This window comes from Pelophylax lessonae (assembly GCF_965119305.1).
Source record: "Pelophylax lessonae genome assembly, chromosome: 5".
Taxonomy (NCBI): Eukaryota; Metazoa; Chordata; class Amphibia; order Anura; family Ranidae; genus Pelophylax; species Pelophylax lessonae.
Window position 1 is genome coordinate 393,146,358 of NC_138772.1, and position 21,544 is coordinate 393,167,901.

A 21,544-nucleotide genomic window follows, 5' to 3' on the forward strand; every position below is an offset into this window, starting at 1 on the left:
AATATATATAACTATGCATATATCAAAATAAGTGTCCTTCAAAAACGTGCACAGTTCATAAAGTGGCTGTGTGGAAAGTGCTCCAGTGCTCCGTTTCACTCAAAGTGTCGGTGACCCCCAAAGTGTTCCCACTCACCGGAACACTGTGTATATAGAGCCTATACACAGATGCTGTGCCCTTTCAACTCCAATACTGCAGCTCCAATGCTGTTCTTATGTCTCTGCAGGGATGCTGGTAATAAATTGCTGGCTGTATTCCCCTCATCAAAAAAAGGAAACAATGCCCGCCATAGTGAAATACGTTACATACGTTTTATTGTCCAAGTAAAGTAATATTCGGTTACAAAGTTTCTCTGACTGAACGAATCAGTGCTTCCACCAGAGCGCGTTCCCGCACTGCAGCTGAGGAGGACACATCCTCCTCACCATCAGACTGAGGACAGAGATCCCTCAGGTATGGGATTGTCCATGGCGACCATATCAGGCTCTGAATCAGAAGACTGAGAAGGCATCAGCCATATTTTGGGTAGTTACTTGTTTCATCACAAGGTCCACCTTTGACGCCAGAGTTTCTAAGGCTGCAGACAGAGACACGAGAGATGGCAATCCGTATGGCCCGGATGCACACATAAAATCAGAGGGGAAATTTACGCCTTGGAACTCCATTTAGCAATAAAGTAAAAAAAATGAGTGTACTGTCCCTTTAAATCACGATCACTGTCCGCACTGTGCTATATCCGGAGTCCCCCTTTAAAGGTGGGCAGGAGCAAAGTGTGCCCGGGGAATGCCCAAAGGACCAAAAAAAAAAAAAAACCCTTACTTTACCACCTCTGAGAAGCAGCCAGTCTGCAGTCAGTCTTCAGCATTGAGAAACGTCTGACAGGAAGTGATATATTACCACTAGGGGCCGAACACCGCCTGTGTAGCCTCAGGCTACAAAAAAATGGTGCCAATAGAAAAGGTATAAGAAGCTAAGGGAAAATGGCTGCTGCCTTTACACAGAGCGGCCTATGCTCACACTTAAAACGATGGCCGAAAATGGCACCAAGCGCTCAGGAACCCAGTGATGAGACCACCGTGGGAATCCACCTAAAGGGACCCCCCAGGACAAGGTAACATCTTCAATACCCCCCAGGCGTCAGATGCCGACTATAGCGCCCCCAGCGGGTGCGGGGAGGGCAGGTCCTGTCCTGATAGACCATTATGGCAGCAGTGACAATTTGTATGAAATGTGCGAAACTAATTTTATTTTTAAAAATTCCTCTATTCATAAATGGAAGAAATGTAAAAAACATACATGGTAAAAAAATTCCCAAGAGGGAAATAAGATAAATTATGAGCTCTGGTTACAAGTGGAATAACATGATGTAACAACAAAAAATGATAATCGCATAATATAGATCATCACATAAGAGATGCAAGAACCATGAATGTTTTTTACATTTCTTCCATTTATGAATAAAGGAATTTTAAAAAATAAAATTACAGTTTCGTACATTTCATACAAATTTTCACTGCTGCCATAAAACCCCTGGGGGTTTGTACTTGTGTACTTCCATTTGCTAGTTCGTATTTGGGGTGTGCAGCCTCTCCATTATACTTGTTTTATTCCTTTGCTGTCCTGATAGGCCTGGGGGATCTTTCAGATAAACACAGCCCTGTTATCCCAAGGAGTGGGCCCACAGCTCCCCCTCAGAGGTCTGCTACAGGGACACGGGGGGCGTTGCATCACTCACCATACCATGGATTGGGTGGGCTCTGCTCCGAAACAGCTCGCCTCCCACCCTGAGTTGGGGTGCTGCCAGCCAAGAAGGGTACGCTACGACTCAGGGCATTCCAGGTCGATGCGTCCCGGCAAGACATCCGCTCGCAGGCTCGTCCCCATCCACCAGAGCTCTGTCGTGGCGAGGCCTGGGTGGACCACAACCTGCTCAGGCTCGTTGGCCAGGCTGGGAGACCATAAGGATCTAGAGTATCTAGTGTGAAACCCTAGCCCGGCTGTCGCTTGTAGTTCACCAGGAGGATCCCCCTGACACTAGCTAGCGATAGTGAGAAAAGAGAAATAAACATAAACATTCTTAAAAACAAAAAACTGAGACCGGAGTCCCAGCAGGAAACCTAGGTCCTACTCCTTAACTAGGCAGCAAGAAACTGATTTGAGAGCACAGTGTGTCTGGGGTTATGTCGTAAGGGACAGCCCCTATAGGCGTGTCGAGTTAAAACTTTTCACTGCCTTGTCTACTCCTGTAGATGGCGCATAACCAATTAGTGAAGAAGCATTAAGAGCTGCGTCTGTCAAAGGACGTAAGAGAAAGTCTCTTTGATTAGTGTATAATGTTGTATTTAGATCTTTTTCCCATGCCGTAATAAAGGATGGTGTAAGTGAATCCTAAGGAGCAACTAATGCAGTATATGTCCTTGAAAGGCCCTCTTGTATCCTTTGGCCTGTTATGCACTATTGCTCAAACAATGTAGGTGAATCATGAGATTTTGGATAAAGAGAAAACGAAGATAGATAGTGCCATATTTGGATCGTTTGCCTTAGAGGGAGGGGAGGTGAGATCATGAATTGAATATCAGCAATGGGTTTCCAGTCGTTCAAATTCCTAAAATCCCGCCGTCTGAACTTGTTTATTTCAGTTAGATGCTGAAATTTAGGATCAGACAGTCCTGGTGGATAGTCTCAACTTCCAATCACTGGCACCACGAGTGATGTTGGTGAAGATTTTATCACCTTAGTTCTTAGAGCCTGAGCAATTTTATAGGTGGCTCCAAGAGTGGGGTGATCTTTTACTGAAGCTAGGCATGAGTTACCAAGCTACAGGAGGGCCTTAAGTGGAAGATTAGATCGCAGATTAGATTGCGCAAGGGATACCCAGCTTTTCTCCTTAGAATGGTTACACCAACCCAAGATACGGGACAAATGTGAAGCTTGGTAATATCGAACTGGGTCTGGAAGTCCCATACCTCCAGAACCTTTAGGCATAGTCAGTATTTCTGTTTTAATCCTAGGTGGGCTGTCTGACCAAAGGAATTGTAAATATTCTTGTTTAATTTGTCTTAGAAAACTATTCAGAACTAAGATTGGAAGAGTCTGAAAGAGGTGCAGCAGTCTAGGAAGCACATTAATCTTTACAATATGATTTTTCCCAGACCAGGTCTGGGATCTCGTCTAATACTACACAGTATCTGTGGAAAAATTACATTGAAATATATTAGTAAGCAAGTACGTAAGATAAATGCCTAGATACTTGAGCTTCTCTGACACCCATCCAAACTGCAAGTTCGAATATAAAGTAGATATTCTATCTTCAGTGTAAGATTCATTACTTCAGATTTTACAAGGTTAATTTTATAATCTGACTTTTGTGAATAAAAGTCCAGTTCTTTAACCACCTCCCTACCGGCCACTGTATATATACGTCCTGAGTTTAAAGCTAAATACCGGTGTTATGGCAGCAGATAGCTGCCATAACCCTGGTATTTTTTTAAACTGCAGGCAATCGGCTTTCCGATAAGGGTGGTCCCAGTCCGCCGCGAGATCACCCTCCGGGATGGCGGAAGAGGTGCCCCCCCACCTCCCGTCGCGTCCCTGTCCTTTTCCCCGCTTACCGGACCCGCCGGCAGCGGGGAAAACGATCGGCTCCCGGATCCTCACAGACAGGATGTCGAGTGAGGGCAAGCTTGCCTTCACTCGACTCTATTGTCTTGGAGGACTGGAGTGACGGCAAACGTCGTTGCCTAGCAACCGGCTTAAAGGTCCCTTTTTTTTTTTTCTTTTTTTTTTATTTCTATCTTTATTAGTGTACTTGTGAGATCTGAGGACTTTTTGACCCCAGATCTCACAAAAAAGAGGTCCTGTCGTGCCTATTTCTATTACAAGGAATGTTTACATTCCTTGTAATAGAAATAAAAATTATCATTTTTTTTTTTTAAACGGTGTAAAAATAAAAAATAATAAATAAAATAAATAGTAAAAAAAAAAAAAAAAAAATTAAAGCGCCCTGTCCCCGTTAGCTCACGCGCAGAAGCGAACGCGTACGGAAACCCCGCCCACATATGTAAACGGCGTTCAAACCACACATGTGAGGTATCGCCGCGATCGTTAGAGCGAGAGCAATAATTTGAGCCCTAGACCCCCTCTGTAACTCTAAGATGGCAACCTGTAGAAATTTTTAAAATGTCGCCTATGGGGATTTTTAAGTACCAAAGTTTGTCGCCATTCCGTGAGCGTGCGCAATTTTGAAGCATGACATGTTGGGTATCTATTTACTCGGCGTAACATTATCTTTCACATTATGGAAAAAATTTGGGCTAACTTTACTGGATTCTTATTTTTTAATTAAAAAAAGTGATTTTCTTTCCAAAAAAATTGCGTTTGGAAGACCGCTGTGCAAATACGGTGTGATAAAAAATATTACAATAATCTCCATTTTATTCTCTAGGGTCTCTGCTAAAAAAAAATATATAATGTTTGGGGGTTCTAAGTAGTTTTCTAGCAAAAATAACTGATTTTAGCTTGTAAACACCAAATGTCAAAAATAGGCCTAGTAGGCAAGTGGTTAATTAGATTAGGTGATATTTCTGGGCTGGCCACAAAAAAAAAAAAAAAAAGTAAATCATCTGCTACATTCCCCACCTGTATTCCTGCCATGTCGGGAATTTATCTAATATGCCTTCACAACGGCTTCAGGGTGAGTATAAAAATTAGCGGGGAGAGGGGACAACTCTGCCGCGTTCCATTGGCTAAAGTGAAGTCAGTACATATAGCCCCATTAGCTTTGACTGCAGCTATCCGGTATTCATACAAGTAATCTATCCATTTCGTTGCATTTGTCTCTACCTCAATGTACTGAAAGATACTCCTTATAAATCTTCAACTTTCCCTATCAAATGCCTTCTCGGCATCTGTGGATAGTAGGAGCGCAGGGAATGATGAAGAGTTACAAAAATTAATAAGATTAAGCACTCTAGTGGTATTGTCCCTCGCTTCTCTGCCAGGCACAAACCCCAATTGATCAAGACGAAGAGCCCTCTACAAATACAGTAGAAGTCTTAGTGCTAGTATTTTTGGAAAAAGCTTCAGATACGTATTTAGAAGTGATATTGGTCTGTAGCTGGTACAGTGCGAGGGGTCTTTATCTGGTTTTAGCAATACCGTTACATATATATATGCGCATGAGATGTACGTTTCGTATTCTTTTTGCTTTGAGAGTAGAAAAAAAAAGTCCCTAATAGGATCAAGTGATGTTTTCCGAAGTGCAGAGAGAAGGGATTAAGATGCCACACAATCACAGGAGAAGCTACATGGGACAAAGGTCTTAAATCAAGATGTAAGAGGCAAAAAGCCTCTAAAACAAGATAGAAAGGACAGAAACCTGTTCCTGATAGCGCCAAGCACTGATCTAGACTCAGCTATGAGGAGGAGAGGATATGTCTCAGAAAGAAACTTCAGGGTGGAACCCTGAGACTCACACCGAGTGAGTCCAAAGATAGATTTTGCAAGAAAGAGGCTTCCTAGCCTTTAGCATCATAGGAATCAGATTCATAGATGCTCCATCACTCAAACCCTGGGCTTCAACAGCTATTCAATTAAAACCAGTGATTGAAGGATAAGGATGATACATTTGTCCTTGAGACAATAGGTCCTGATGATCATTTAGGGCTCACTGACTGTCTGCCATGAGTCTTACCAGTATAGTTTACCATATCCACCTGGGGTAGTGCAGAGCAACGAGGATCACTGGAATGCTCTCCATATGGATCCTACAAAGCAGATGAGGAAGAAGCCTCAGAGGAGGAAAAGCACAGACCAGGGTGTACCAATCCCAAATAGTATCCACTGATTCATTACCTCACATCCTTATAAGCCCTGATGCCAGTCGCCCCTCCTATGGTGGAGACACAAGCTTGCCTTTCCATAACTGATAATTATTAGTGTAGGGCCAGGCAAAAAGGAGCAGTGATTCTGATAGCGGGAACTGTTACAGATTGCACGGATATCGTTTGTTTGAAGGAGCACATGGCCTGTTGGATCACTTTCATGTGTATAAATACTGTATTACAAATTGGTGGATTTTTTTTGTAAGTGTATGAGAGATATGGTAATGTAGCGCAATGTAGTAGAAATATGTATTGTTGATTTGGTAAATGTAGACTTTAGGGTTAGAGCACTACACTATATTCACAGATTTAATTTTTAATTTTCACTTGTTTCAAACGGAGTACTGTATTGCCAGCTCAAGTTAGGAATGGTTAGCGCAAAAGAACCACGGTATTAGAGACTGAAAATAACCCACCCTGTGTTATTTATCACAGCATTAACCTCTTCCATGGTGGAAAACTGGAAAGGAACAGGGAAATTTTACAAGCATCTAATGACCTAACTAATTGATGTAGCTAATGGTGCTCAGACCAGCCAGCCTACTCTCAAAGTGAGTTTTCAGAGACAGGACAAGCAGTACCTAGCAGGTTCATAGTGGTATTGACTGAGTGAACATTTGTTCAAACAGTACATTCTTTCCAGGCAAAAAAAAAAAAAAAAGTTTGTGGTTGTTTTTGAAGTTTGGTATTTTTTCTTAGTAACTATACATTATTAAAATGTAAGCCTCTGTGTACACAGTTTTATTAATGTATCTGGCCCTAGAAAATGAGAAATCTAGACTTTATGGGACAAAAGTGAGGGGCAACAAGAAATATGCAAACACCACACCAGACACTAAACTAAACATTCTCATGTGAGTAAAGATAAAAATAATACCAATTATTAACCGGATTCAATTTACTGAATGCATAGTAATATGTACAAATTACTCACAGTAGCTGGAGGTTTCGCCCCTATTGAATGAGCCTTCCAGATTTTCATGGAGCAGTTAGCTTGACTGAGGTTTTTAATGACTTCTCCATCTTCAGAAAGAACACTTACTACAAAGTCTAGATAAGCACACAAAAGACCAGTTAATTACAGTTTTTCAGTTGACTTAACCACTTGCCTACAGTGCACTTTCACCCCCTTCCTGCCCAGACCGATTTTCAGCTTTCAGCGCTCTCACACTTTGACTGAGAATTACTCAGTCATGCAACACTGTACCCATACAAAAATTGTGTCCTTTTTTTCAAACAAATAGAGCTTTCTTTTGATGGTATTTGATCAATACTGGGTTTTTTATTTTTTGTGCTATAAATAAAAAAAGACTGAAAATATCGTGAAAAAACGAATTTTTCTTTGTCTCTTTAAAAAAATTTTGCAAATTAGTCATTTTTCTTCACAAATTTTGGCCAAAATTTATACTGCTACTTATCTTTGGTAAAAATAACCCAAGTAAGTGTATATTATTTGGTCTTTGTGAAAGTTATAGAGTCCACAAGCTATGGTGCGAATCATTGAAAATTGATCACACTTGATCACACCTGATGTACTGAAGGCCTATCTCATTTCTTGAGACACTAAAAAGTCAGGAAAGTACAAATACCCCCCAAATGACCCCTTTTTGGAAAGTAGACATTCCAAGGTATTTAATAAGGGGCATGGTGAGTTTTTTGAAGTTGTAATTTTTTCCCACAATGCTTTGCAAAATGAAGATTTTTTTTTTTTTACAAATTGCCGTATTAACAGGTTATTTCTCTCACACAGCACATGTATACTTGCAACTACACCCCAAAACACATTCTACTACTCCTCCTGAGTATGGCGATACCACATGTGTGAGACTTTTTCATAGCCCGGCCACATACAGAGGCCTAACATCCAAGTAGCAGCGTCCGGCATTCTAGGAGCACAAATTACACATATAATTTCCTGACAACCTATCGCACTTTTGAAGGCCCTGGAGCACCAGGACAATGGAAACCCCCATAAAATGACCCCATTTTGGAAAGCAAACAGCCCAACGTATAATTTTTGAGGCATAATGAGTCTTTTGAATATGTCATTTTTTTCCACAAGTTTTTGGAAAATGTGGAAAGAAAATGAAAACAAATTTTTTTTTACACAAAGCTGTCCATTTATGCAATATTTCTAACACATAGCATGTACATAGCAAAAATTGCACCCCAAAATACATTCTGCTATTCCTCCTGAGTATGGTGATACCACATGTGTAATACTTTTTCACAGCCTGGCCACATACATATGCCTAACATCCAAGTAGCGCTTTACACAAAGTTGTCCATTTATCCACTTTAAGACTGGGCCTATTTTTGACACTTGGTGTTTACAAGCTAAAATCATTTTTTTTTGCTAGAAAACTACTTGGAACCCCCAAACATTATATATTTTTTTTTAGCAGAGACCCTAGAGAATAAAATGGAGATTGTTGCAATATTTTTTATTACACCATATTTGCGCAGCAGTCTTCCAAATGCGATTTTTTTGAAAAAAATTCACTTTTTTGAACTAAAAAATAAGAAAACAGTAAATTTAGCCCAATTTTTTTCCATAATGTGAAAGATAATGTTACGCCGAGTAATAAGATACCCAACATGTCATGCTTCAAAATTGCGCATGCTCACAGAATGGCGCCAAACATTGGTACTTAAAAATCCCCATAGGCAACATTTTAAAAATTTCTGCAGGTTACTAGCTTAGAGTTACAGAGGAGGTCTAGGGCTCAAATTATTGCTCTCGCTCTAACGATCGCGGCGATACCTCACATGTATGGTTTGAACACCGTTTACATATGTGGGCGGGACTTGCGTATGCGTTTGCTTCTGCGCGCGAGCTAAAGGGGACAGGGCGCTTTAATTTTTTATTCCTATTTATTTTATTATTTTTTTATTTTTACACAGTTTAAAAAAAAAAAAAAGTTTTGATCATTTTTATTCCTATTACAAGGAATGTAAACATCCTTTGTAATAGAAATAGGCATGACAGGTCCTCTTTATTGTGAGATCTGGGGTCAAAAAGACCTCACACCTCACAACTACACTAAAAAAGAAAAAAAAAATTGTTGAAAGAGGAAAAAAAAAAAAGAAAAAAAAAAAAGCGGCCCTTTAAACCGGTTGCTAGGCAACGTCTTTTGACGTAGCTCCGGTCCTCCAAGACCATAGAGTCGAGTGAGGGCCATCTTGCCCTCACTCGACTTCCTGTCTCTGAGGATCCGGGACCGGATAGTTTTCCCCGCTGCCGGCGGGTCCGGTAAGCTGGGAAAACGTCTGGGACGCGGCAGGAGGGGGGGGGGGGCACCTCTTCCCCTGCACCGTAAGGGTAATTCCGCGGCGAATCCGCCACTGGGACCACCCTTATCTGAAAGCCGACCACCCGCCGTTTCAAAAAATACCGGGGTTATGGGGGCTATCTGCTGCCATAACCCCAGTATTTAGCTTTTAATGGCCGACGCATATAGTCGTTAGGCGGTCAGTAAGTGATTGAATGCATATGGCAAACAGGTGACGATGACTGATGGGGTGACAGGTGACGATGACTGATGGGGTGACAGGTGACGATGACTGATGGGGTGACAGGTGACGATGATTGATGAGGTGACAGGTGATGATTGATGAGGTGACAAGTGACGATGATTGATGAGGTGACAAGTGACGATGATTGATGGGGTGACAGATGACAATCACTGACGGGGTGACATGTGACGATGATTGATGGGGTGACAAGTGACGATCACTGATGGGGTGTCAAGTGACGATGATTGATAGGGTGACAGATGACGATGACTGATGGGGTGACAGGTGACGATGACTGATGGGGTGACAGGTGACGGTGATTGGTGGGGTGACAGGTGACGGGCGATGGTCACTGATGGGTGACAGGTGACGGGCGATGGTGCATGGCGGTACTGATGGCAGTCTCTGGTGACCGGTGAACTTTAGGCTACGTTCACATGTGAGCGTAGCGATTGCGGGCAGAATCACTGCGATTCTGCCCGCGATCCAGAAATCATTGCAAATTGCGGGGCGCCTGTGCGTTGCCCGGGATTTGCAATAGCACCCCAAACGCTGTGCGATGTTGCTGCGATTTCCGCCTGCCGAATCGCGGTAACATCGCGCAAACAACGCATGCCGCCCCAAAGAAACTCTTGTACCTTTTTTGGGCGCCATGCGTTGTTTGCGCGATGTTACCGCGATTCGGCAGGTGGTAATGGCGGCAACATCGCACAGCGTTTGGGGTGCTATTGCAAATCACGGGCAACGCACAGGCGTCCCGCGATTTGCAATGATTTCCGGATCGCGGGCAGAATCACGGTGATTCTGCCCGCGATCGCTGCGCTCACATGTGAACGTTATGGGTGTCAATTTCTGGGCACTAATGAGGTGACTGTTGGGTGACAGGTGACATGGGGGGGGGGGCTGAGGACTGTGTGGGGACATTTATTTCTGTGCTTTTACTTTTTACAGGTACACAGAGCAGTAACTCACTGTTTCTAGCTCTGCTCTCCTCACGCTGGAAACTGTATGAGGAGAGAAGAGCTAGTAACAGTGAGTTACTGCTCTTTGTTTACATTTTGTGATTGGCTGTGAATGGATTCACAGCCGATCACATAATAAACAGTCACTGTCAGTGACTGTTTACTACCGCCGGTGACAGCTGTGTTCCTACGGAACACATTGCCACCGACATGACCGCGCTGCGCGCTCCCGATCGCGCATGCGCGGTCATCTTGTGGGCGCCTTCATTGTGATTGGCTGTGTCATTGGAACACAGCCGATCACGTGGGAAACAGCCACGCCCATTGACTGTTTCCACCCTGCTGGTGACGGGGGGTGTCCCGGGGACACCCGGACACCGGCAGTGCAGGGCGGCGCGCACGCGATCGCGCGCCTGCCCTGCTTAAAGTGCCGCCGTCATATGACGGCGGCCCAGGATAATGGTCGCTCCGCTCCGCCGTCATATGACGGCGGGCGGGCGGCAAGCGGTTAAACAAGGTACACATTTTACAATAAGGTTGTAAAAAAAGGGATTTTTGACTTAGCGTAAAATCCATTTCTCTGACCAAAGGAATTGTAAAAACAGACACAGCGCCTGATCTTCTTAACCACTGAGTTATACTGCCCCCTAATGGAGTAGGACACTAGGCAGAAAAAAGACTAACTACGCCTATGGTTAGTCCCAGGAGGTATACTCCCCCCTCTCTGCTTTACAGTGCCTTGCAAAAGTATTCACCCCTTCACATTTTTCGTGTTTTGTTGCCCCACAACCTGGAATTACCATGGATTGTTTGAGGAATTGCATCATTTAATTTAGAGAACATGCCCACAACTTTGATGATGTTTTTTTTATTTTTAAAGCCAAGCAACAAATAGAACAAAATAACAGAAAAGCTGGTAAGACAACCTTTGGAAGGAACGACTGACAGGGATGAAGAACCACCTTATCTCTGTGAACCACAAAGTAATGTGAATGACAAGATAACGCTGCCAATTGTGACACCCTGCGCGCAGAGGTGAGTGCCACCAAAAAGGCCACCTTCTGGGACAGCGTAAGCAAGGGGATCTCCCGGAGATTCTCAAAGGGCGGCTTCTGGAGAACTGAGAGCACCAAGTTGAGGTCCCAAGATGGTAACTGGGACCGCACTGGAGGAGCCAAGTGTTGAACCCCCTGAAGAAAGGTACACACCAGGGAGTGCATGGTCAAAGGTCGTAGAAAGAAGACTGCCAAGGCAGACACCAGGCCCTTAATAGTATCCAAAGCCAAGTTACTGCTCAACCCCTGTTGAAAGAAGGTCGAGACCCAAGCCACCGAGAAAGAGCAAGGATGAACCCCAAGAGACTCACCACATGCAATGTACGTTTTCGACGTAAAATGGTAGATCTTCCTAGAAGTAGACTTCCTAGCTTTCGATAGTGTTGGAATCACTGACTCAGACAAACCTCTATCCTTAAGCACCTGGCTTTCAACAGCCAAGCCATCGGCCCCTGTGACAGCAGATCCTCCCTGAGAGGTAGTCTCAAACGGATGTCAACGACCAGCCGCACCAGGTGGGTGTACCAAGACTGGCGAGGCCAGTCCGAGGCCACTAGAATGATCGAAATCCCTTCTGCTGGCATGGCAGAAGCTGGAGAGGAAAGAAGGTGTAGATCAGACGATACTGGCCCAGCGGGGCCACCAAAGCGTCTGTGGCATCCGCCAGAGGTGCCCATAACTGTGCCATAAACCTTTGAACCTTTCTGTTGAGCCAAGACACCAACAGATCCACCTCGGGGGTGCCCCACCAGAGACACAACTGATGAAACACCGCTGGATGAAGGGACCACTCCCCTTGATCCAACACCTACAGACTGAGATAATCTACCTGCCAGTTTTTCACACTCAGAATGTCGACCATAGAATGCCGGCTATCTCCAGAGCCGCCAGGACACTTCTTGTGCCCCCCCCCCGGTGATTGACATAAGCCACGGTTGTGGTGTTTACCCCTGAAGACAACCCGTCCAGTGATCCAGGCACAGTCTGATTGATCGGAGTTCCAGGACATGAATCGGTAGTCTGGACTTTTCCAGTGCCCAGACACCCTGAGCAGAGCTCCGGCCTAGGACGCCTCCCCACCCAGAAAGACTGGCATCGGCAGTGACCACTTCCAATACAATGGGAGAAGAGATTTGCCCTGTCGAAGTGTTGGAGAACGAAGCCACCAGATCAGGGACCCTTTTGTTTCCCGGATCAGCTGGATATGATTGTCCACAAACTTCGGACACTTGTCCCAGTTGGCCAAGCTCTCCCTTTGTAGGGACCTTGTATGGAACTGTGCCAACGGAACAGCCTCGAAGGTAGAAACCATCAGGCCCAGCAAACGCATGCAAGTCCAGAGGGATGACCATCTGCTGGATAGCAGAAGATGAATTGCAGCATGCAGTTTCTGGAGTATGTCCAGAGGAAGGAACACTCTGGCTAGAGTCAAGTCCAGATAATCAAGCTTTGTGGAAGGAACCAGAGTAGACCTCTGAAAATTCAGAAAATTCAGAAGCCAGCTGAACTTCCTCAGAGTCTGTACAGTGATCTCCACGTTGTCCACCAGAGCAGCAGATGACTCTGCTCGCAGAAAAAGTTTGCCCAGGTAGCCCAGTACTGCGATCCCCCGCTGACGTAACAATGCTATCACTGGGGCCAACACTTTTGTGAAAACGTGAAGAGGCAAGATCAAAGGGTAACGCCACAAACTGATAATGCTCCTTCCTCTCCCACGGTAAAGCGCTGCTGACCGACATATTGGAGTGTGTAGGTAAGCGTCCTTGATGTTGATAGGGGCAAGGAAATCCCCCTGATGCAGGGATACCACCACTGTGCAAATTGACTCCTATTCTGAACTTCTGTACCCGCACAAAGCATTTCAGTGCTTTGAGGTCCAGGATTGGATGCACCTTGCCCTCCTTCCTGGGGACTGTAAACAGGTTTGAATAAAACCCTAGAAAACTTTCCTGAGTTCGGAACCAGGACAATCACCCCATGAAGTACCAGGTCTTGTACCGCCCCAAAGAGAGTCTGTAAGAGGTCCGGGGACAGGTGCACGTTGGAAGGAAAGAACCTTTTGCGGAGGATAAGAACGAAACTCAATTTTGTAGCCAGACCATATTACTTTGTGGACCCATTTGTCTTGCACCAACAAGTCCATGGTTCCAGGGACCAGTGAAGACGTCCCCCCATGGGTGAGGGCGCATCTTCATGCTGAAGGAGCCTTGTCCGTGGGTCTGCAGAAGCCCACAATCGACTTGCCAGAACAAGGTCGCTTGGATCCTCCTGAGGTCTTGAAAGGCTTTGATCCCTTGTCAGCTGACCCTGAGGGACGAAAAAACTTCTTGTGAGTTGAGAAGGACAGGCCACGTCTAAAACGAGGATCCTTGCCCTTACTAACCTGCGGAAGGAAGGTACTCTTCCTCCCTGTGAGACCCTTAATGATGTCATCCAGGGTAACTCCAAACAGGCGATCTCCTTGAAAAGGGACATCAGTTAAGGTTTTTTTTTTTTTTTTTCTTTTTTAAGAAGTCTGGTCCGCAGACCAGCATTTGAGCCAAAAGACACGCCTAAGGACCACTGCGGAAACAGTCAGTCTAGCAAGCAGGGGAGCCACATCCAAAGAGGCATCACAGATAAACTGCAGCTCCTTGACAAACTGGTCCGCTAGCTCAGCAAAGCTGCTCCCCCTCCAGGTCATGGTGTAAAAGTTTAGCCCACTCATTGAGAGTTTGCGACACCAGGACAATAGTGAAGACCGCTGTTCCGTGAAAAAACCATACCTGTGAAAATTCCCTACCCTCGTCACTTCCAGTGCACCTACGTCATTGAACAGCTGAGCAGCTTAGCAGTGCGCATACTCAGAGCTCCGGAGGATAGGGAATTTTCATGGTAGTGTGTTGTAACGTTACACCACATCAGCTGTTGCCACGGTTACATTAAAACATCTCGGCTGCAACATGAAATCATCTCCGCTCCTACCCCTTTCACTTCCCTGATCTCGGCTACTAAATGTAAAAGCGGCGGCGGGTCTATGAAAATATAAATTACGGAGCCCAGATCTTCATGATTTAGATTTTCATACACCCGCTGCTTTTACATTTAGTAGCCTAGATCAGGGAAGTGACAGGTGTAGGAGCGGACATGATTTCATGTTGCAGCTGAGATGTTTTGACGTAACCGCGGCAACAGTTGATGCGGTGTAACGTTACAACACACTACCTTGAAAATTCCCTACCCTCCGGAGCTCTGAGCATGCGCAGTGGTAAGCTGCTCAGCTGTTCCATGACGTATCCGGAGCTGTGAGCATGCGCAGTGGTAAGCTGCTCAGCTGTTCCATGACGTATGTGACAGGAAGTGACGAGGGTAGGGAATTTTTCACGAGGTATGTTTTTTTAACGTTACACCGCCCTTAGTGCCGAACCAGCAACAGTGAACATACCGTGGGCCACAGCCTCCACCTTCCTGTCCACCGGATCCTTAAAGGCCGGAGACTCTTCAACTGGAATCATGGCTGCCTTTGTTCAATCTGGAGACCGGGGCGTCTATCACTAGTGGAACCGTCCATTTTTTTTAAGAAGGGACTCTTGAAAAGGTGTCTCGCATTGCAAAACACTTATGGACCACAAATGGACGGATTGGCCATCCCCACTCTTTTGCGAAAATTCTGTCAAAATAGGAGGGGAAGGGAAACACATTTTCCGGCTTTAGACCGCTTGTAAGTGGAAAAGGGAATCGGTGCATCCGCACTAACTGAGAATTCAGGACGCGTGGTCTCAGACCCCACAGGATAAGCCACGTCCGCGATGGCTGAATCAGATTTAGGATCTGAGGAGACAGATGAGGTAGGGGAAGCTTTTTGCTAGCCTGCAGCCCAAAAGCCACCTCCACCTGGGAAACAAAGGACTTCAGGATCGCGGTCAGTGCATCCATAGATGGTTGGGACCTGGAGGGCCCCGCAGCCTATGAGAGGGGGCCAGGTGGGGAAACGTGCCCCAAGGACTTCATGAGCAAATAGGGGGACCCCAAAAAAAGTGCAAAACAATGCTAAGGGACAGTCCCATCGCACTGGTAGCACCACCCGGTCGCCAGCAACAGAGCAGCCCACGATCCTGCAGCAGAGAGGGAGAAGACCCCAGCAGACTCCCCACCACACAGAACATACACTGGCAGGACCAGGATTAAATGCAATTCACGTGCAGTGTCAAGGGAAAGAAGAGACCCAGGAGTCAGCACCAGGGGATAAGGAAGGGCTCCCAGCCTCCCACAGCCGAAATCGCCGCCCAGAAAGGCTCCACTGTCATGGCCGCCGATATTTTCGAAGCCGAACGCAAAATGGCTGCCAGACTACACAAACATGACCGCCGTGTATTACAGCACACAGGCTACAACAAAATGGAAGAACCATGAGGCTCCCAGGGACCCAGGAGGGATCTCTAGGCCTAAGGTAAGTAACAGACAAGAAGGGGGGGGGCGTGGCAGGAGCCTCCACCAGGTACAGTCCACCCCCCACAGCCGATCACCCAGTCGCCGGCGGAGAACCCCTCCCTGCCCCCATCACCAGTACAGCACCCTGCCCCAGACCCAGGAGGTAGGCCAGACAACCACACTAGCCCTATAGGGGAAGGGGGGGGGGTTGGATGGGGGAGCTAGCTGACCCACAGGGACCACCAGAAACAGAAGAGGGGGGTTCGTAATGAGAAGGGAGGGAGCCTTGTGGTCTGATCATCCCATAGAGGGGCCCACCTCCACCACAAAACCTCAAGGGGAAGAGGGGGGACAGCTACTCACCATATCAGGAACCAGACAGGCACCACTCCAGACAGAACCTCCTCTCCATCAAAATGGGTGGCTGTCGGCCAGGAGGAACGGTGCGACGCATGCTAAAACCCAGCCGTAATGCATTTAACTCCCAGGCCAGCCCCCGCCAGGTGAGGCTATGTCACAGCCGACTGATCGTGGAACTGAGATCTACACGCGCTCGCTTGCCAGACTGGGGTGATCACTGGATTTACATTATAAAGCCCATCACCCGTCCCGAAGTTGATTGTAGATCTTGCAGCAAAAAAATAGAAAAATCAATCTAAAGGGAAAATAACTGCCAGGACAAAAAGATCCCAGAAAGAAGCTAGGTCCTTACTCCTGACTAGACAGAAAAAAACTGAGTATCTAAAGCAGAGAGGGGGGAGTATTCCTCCAGGGACTGCTCATAGGTGCAATCAGTCTTTTTCTGCCTAGACTCCTACTCCTGTAGGGGGCAGTATAACCCAATGGTTAAGAAGATCAGGAGCTGTGTCCGTCAAGGAACGAAAGAGAAATTGGATTTTTGATTTACCTGTAAAATTATTTACTTGGAGTACATCACAGGACACAAGGTGTAACAGACGCAACCAGGACAGAGGCTTTTAAAGAGGACAAGGGGCAAGCCTTCTACCCACTGAATATGGGCCCTGGAATTTGAGGGAGCTGCAAGCATTTTGGAAGATGTCCTGTTATATAATTCAAGAGGACATTGTTACATTTAACAGTCAATGAAACCATGAAGTCTCTGCCAGCCTAAAACCCAGTAAGCAGATGTATATAAAAAAAAAAAGCTGGTTAATGAGATCTGGACAGCCCTGGGTCTTCTTGAATACTTTTGCTGGATAGTCTAAGGTGGGGTGAGATCACTGTTTGTTATGTGTTCACTGTTAAGTAGATCTCTCCCATTGTTAATTGTGTTAATTGATTTACCTATCGTTTCTGTCTGTTGGCTAATTTGACCAACTCGAAAGAAGGCTTTGGCTACAGTGGCCTGGGGCTGTTATTTGGGAGGCTGTCCAAGGACCCTGACTTTGGGAGCGATATAGAGTGGCGTTTGGAGGAAATTTTGGAGAACCGAGACCAGAGGCTGAATGTCCCAGAAGTGCTCTGGGCGCAGGAAGATTTGGAGTTTCTATCTGTTCAGGAGTGGGAGCTGGAGATCGCCTACAGACGGCTTCTAGACTCTGCTTAGCAGCAGGTCTGGGTTCCCTTTGCCTGGGAGTATCAGGAAGTATCAGCCAACAGCTCTGAAATCCTGACTTAAGTGTCAGCAATGGGGCAGAGTGACCATGTGCTTTGCCCACCTCCAGATATGAAAGTGAAGCGGAGCTCTTATGGTGGATGCAGCAAGTGCTGACACCCTGATGAACCTGCTTCTGTACAGGATGAGCATAGATGGAGGAATCAAAGTATAAAACTCCGTGCTATAGTATATATATTGGATGGATGAGTAGGCTGCAGCCTCCCAGAATATAGTCAAGGACTATGGAAATGAAAGATAAAAGTATGGGAATGGCGCTGCCTACTAAAAGTGTATATGTCGAGACAGGAAAATATGTATAGGTATGTACAATACACAAATAAATATCAATGTGACATAAAAAAATAAAAATAAATGATGATCATAAATACAGCTAAAAACTGAATAAGATGTGACACAATGTGCAAACCTAATAAGGTGTAAATCTAAAAAAGGTGATAAAAAGGCCTATGTGCATAAAACTATAAATAATGCCGGTATGAAAAAGATAAATAATGTACCAAATAATCAATAATTAAATGCAGCAATTGATCAATAAATAAGGTAACCAGTGCAATTGCAATGAAATAAAATATATAAAGTGACTTAGTGACAGCAAGAACCTATGCCGTATATAACAAATATAGGTGATACATAAAAATAAGCTATGGTGATCCAATAGTTAAGGTGAGCAAATTAGTCCATGTAAAAAACAGATATCTTCATATGGGTGAATTGAATAAAACCCCGTGGTGGGTGAGGTGCTCCGTCCCCCTATAATAGGTAGCCTACTCACCAGAGATACTCACCCCACACAGGGGTAAAGAGCGGGTATATAAGTAGTGGAATGGGTCCCTCTGATGGATCCTGGTCCTCTCCGGGGGTCCTAGGATAGGAATGTGTCAAGGATGCCCAGTAAGGCTCCGGAATGGTTCCCACAGGGATGCCCAGGTATCAGGGAGGTACGCTCTCATGTGGTGTGAAATGCTCCAACAGCAGCAAGGTATACCGAGATATGGTGTGGCAGATGGATCATATGGGGCAAAAAAGGGCCAACAGTGTGATACCGTTTAAGTATTTTATTCATGTAAATGCATAAAAGATGGATACTCACAACTGTCCAATACAAAAACGAGCGTGTAACAGGTAATGGAACGCAATGCGTTCCACGCAATAGCCGGAACTGGAACTGATGCGACATCGCTGTACGCGTTTCGTCATCCAACGTCTTCAGCAGCGTCGGGTCACCTCCGGTTGACTCCCATAAATATCCTGCGGTTACCAATCAACGAAGGAAGCAGAACCATCAAGGTTCCTGTAATAGGACTACAATAACATGGCGGGCGTGCTTATCACAAAGAGCGGAAATACATAAAAAGGTAAAAAAGAACTTTAAAGAAAAAATACAGTTACGCATATTGATAAGCTGTATGTGAATACATCCAAGTATGTCTGGTATGGAAAAATAGAAATATATAGAGTCCGCCGGACACACGCACTGACTTGTCTGTGAACGAGCCGCGGCGGGCGCCCGCCCACAATAGGCTCGCAAGTCAGTGACAGGCGAGTGACGTATCCATACGTCACTCTGCCTGGCCGGGGCTGACCGCCGCAGTACATAGTCGTGCGGCGGTCGGCAACCGGTTAAGGGTACTAGGAGGTTATGTAATATAAAATATTAGGGAATATAAAATGTGATTATATTAAATAGGATATAATAAAACTACCTTATATCAGTATTAAAATAGAGACATTTAGGGTATGAATTGGTGTAAAGGTGAGGAGTCTAAAAGTTAGAAATAAAACAATTGAGGTCTATATCCAAATTTAACCCTTTTGGTTGGAGTGTGTTAAGCCTATATATCCAGGCCGTTTCATTCCTGGAGATTTTAATCTTTTTATTCTCTCCCCTCCAGTGGCCAGAAATAGAATCTATTCCACAAAAGGTAAGTCCCCTGGGGTCCTTATTGTGTGCCTCGGCAAAATGTCTAGAAAGACTATGTTTTGGAAAGCCCTTTTTATTATTATTATTAATGTGCTCTCTTATTCTCACGAATAGAGGCCTAGTAGTCCTACCGACATATTGTAGTCGGCAGGGACATTCTATTAAATAAGTTACATGGGTGGTCTGGCATGTGATTAGTTTATTAATTTGAAATTCCTCCCCATTCCATCTGGATTTAAACTTGAGTGTCTTTCTTGGTTGGTTCTTAATGGTCTTGCAAGGTAGACATCTGTTACATCTGATGAAACCTTTAATATCAGTGAACATTTTAATAGGTTTGGGGGGATCCACCACATTATGTACCAACTGATTCCGTAATGAAGGGGCTTTTCTATAGATGAACCTTGGTTTTGTTGGTAACAGTTTATATAGAGTTTTGTCTGACTTTAATATGGGCCAATATTTCTTAATGATATGTTCAGTCTGTCTGAAGCCCTTATGGAAACCAGTAATGAATGCTAGGTCTTCCTGTTTTCTTGGTGGACGATTATTGTTATAAAGTAAGTCATCTCTGTTCATGTCCTGTATGGTTTTCCTAGTATCTAGTAGTTTCCTTCTGTCATACCCTATCTCCTCAAATCTTGCGATCAGAGTGTCTGATTGTGTTAGGAAGTCATCTATATTGTCGCAATTTCTTCTGAGTCTGATGAATTGGCCTTTGGGTATATTCTGTTTCCAAATGGGATGATGGCAGCTACTGGGTGGTATATAGCCATTTCTATCAGTTGGTTTAAAAAATGTTTTACTTTTCAAACAGTTATTTTCCTTAAAAATATGCAAATCTAAAAAGTTAATAAAATCATGACTCCAGTCTCCTGTACATTTAATACCATAGGAATTGTTGTTAATTTCTAAAAAGAAATTTCATCTATATATCGTCTATAAAATGTAAGCTGTGGAATGTCAGGTGTATATATGTATTCTTCCTCGAGCATGTCTATAAATAGGTTATGTGCTCCCATAGCAACCCCCTTTTTTTGGAGGTAGTAATCTTGCTTGTACCAGAAAAAGTTACTTCCCATGGTCAATCTTAGACCATCAATTATAAACTGAATTTGTGCTTGCTTTAATTCGGTCCTTTCATGTAAAGCTTTGTCTACAGCGATCCCCAACCTGCAGTAAAATTGGGTAAATCTTACCTCAAAAATAGTACGAAACTAATCAAGATTCTGAAAGATGTCGATATTTCAGAAGAATGTATTTTAGCAACTATAGATGCCAACTCACTTTATACTAGCATTAAACAAGAAGATGGATTGAAAGCAGTAGACAAAGCTTTACATGAAAGGACCAAATTAAAGCAAGCACAAATTCAGTTTATAATTGATGGTATGAGATTGACCTCATTCCTCCATTTGTCCATTAGATGTCCCCCTTCTTATTACATTCCTCCCACATATATATATTTTTCATATATTTCATTATTCATATTGTATTTTAATCTATCTTATTAAATATACATTTTTTATTGTTTATTATTTTATCCTCCCTGATTTTACCTGATGTGTTTTACCAAGCACAGATATATACAGTCAGGTCCAGAAATATTTGGACATTAACACAATTCTAATCTTTTTGTCTCTATACACCACCACAATGGATTTGAAATGAAACAAACAAAATGTGTTTTAACTGCAGACTTTCAGCTTTAATTTGAGGGTATTTACATCCAAATCAGGTGAAAGGTGTAGGAATTACAACAGTTTGTATATGTACCTCTCACTTTTTAAGGGACCAAAAGTAATGGGACAATTGGCTGTTCGGGTGTTCCATGGCCAGGTGTGTGTTATTCCCTCATTATCCCATTTACAAGGAGCAGATAAAAGATCCAGAGTTCATTTCAAGTGTGCTATTTGCATTTGGAATCTGTTGCTGTCAACTCTCAATATGAGATCCAAAGAGCTGTCACTATCAGTGAAGCAAGCCATCATTAGGCTGAAAAAACAAACAAACCCATCAGAGAGATAGCAAAAACATTAGGTGTGGCCAAATCAACTGTTTGGAACATCCTTAAAAAGAAAGAACGCACCAGTGAGCTAAGCAACACCAAAAGACTCAGAAGACCACGGAAAACAACTGTGGTGGATTACCAAAGAAT

General features: G+C 44.3%; 1 protein-coding gene across 1 annotated transcript in view; it reads right to left on the minus strand.

Moving 5' to 3' along the window:
* Window positions 1-21,544, minus strand: part of SMCHD1 (structural maintenance of chromosomes flexible hinge domain containing 1) — a 1,054,086-nt gene that overhangs the window by 298,149 nt on the left and 734,393 nt on the right. Inside the window, exon 34 of the mRNA XM_082259552.1 lies at window positions 6,818-6,933. Within this exon, the coding sequence (XP_082115678.1) occupies window positions 6,818-6,933 (116 nt within the window). The remainder of the gene's footprint in view (window positions 1-6,817; window positions 6,934-21,544) is intronic.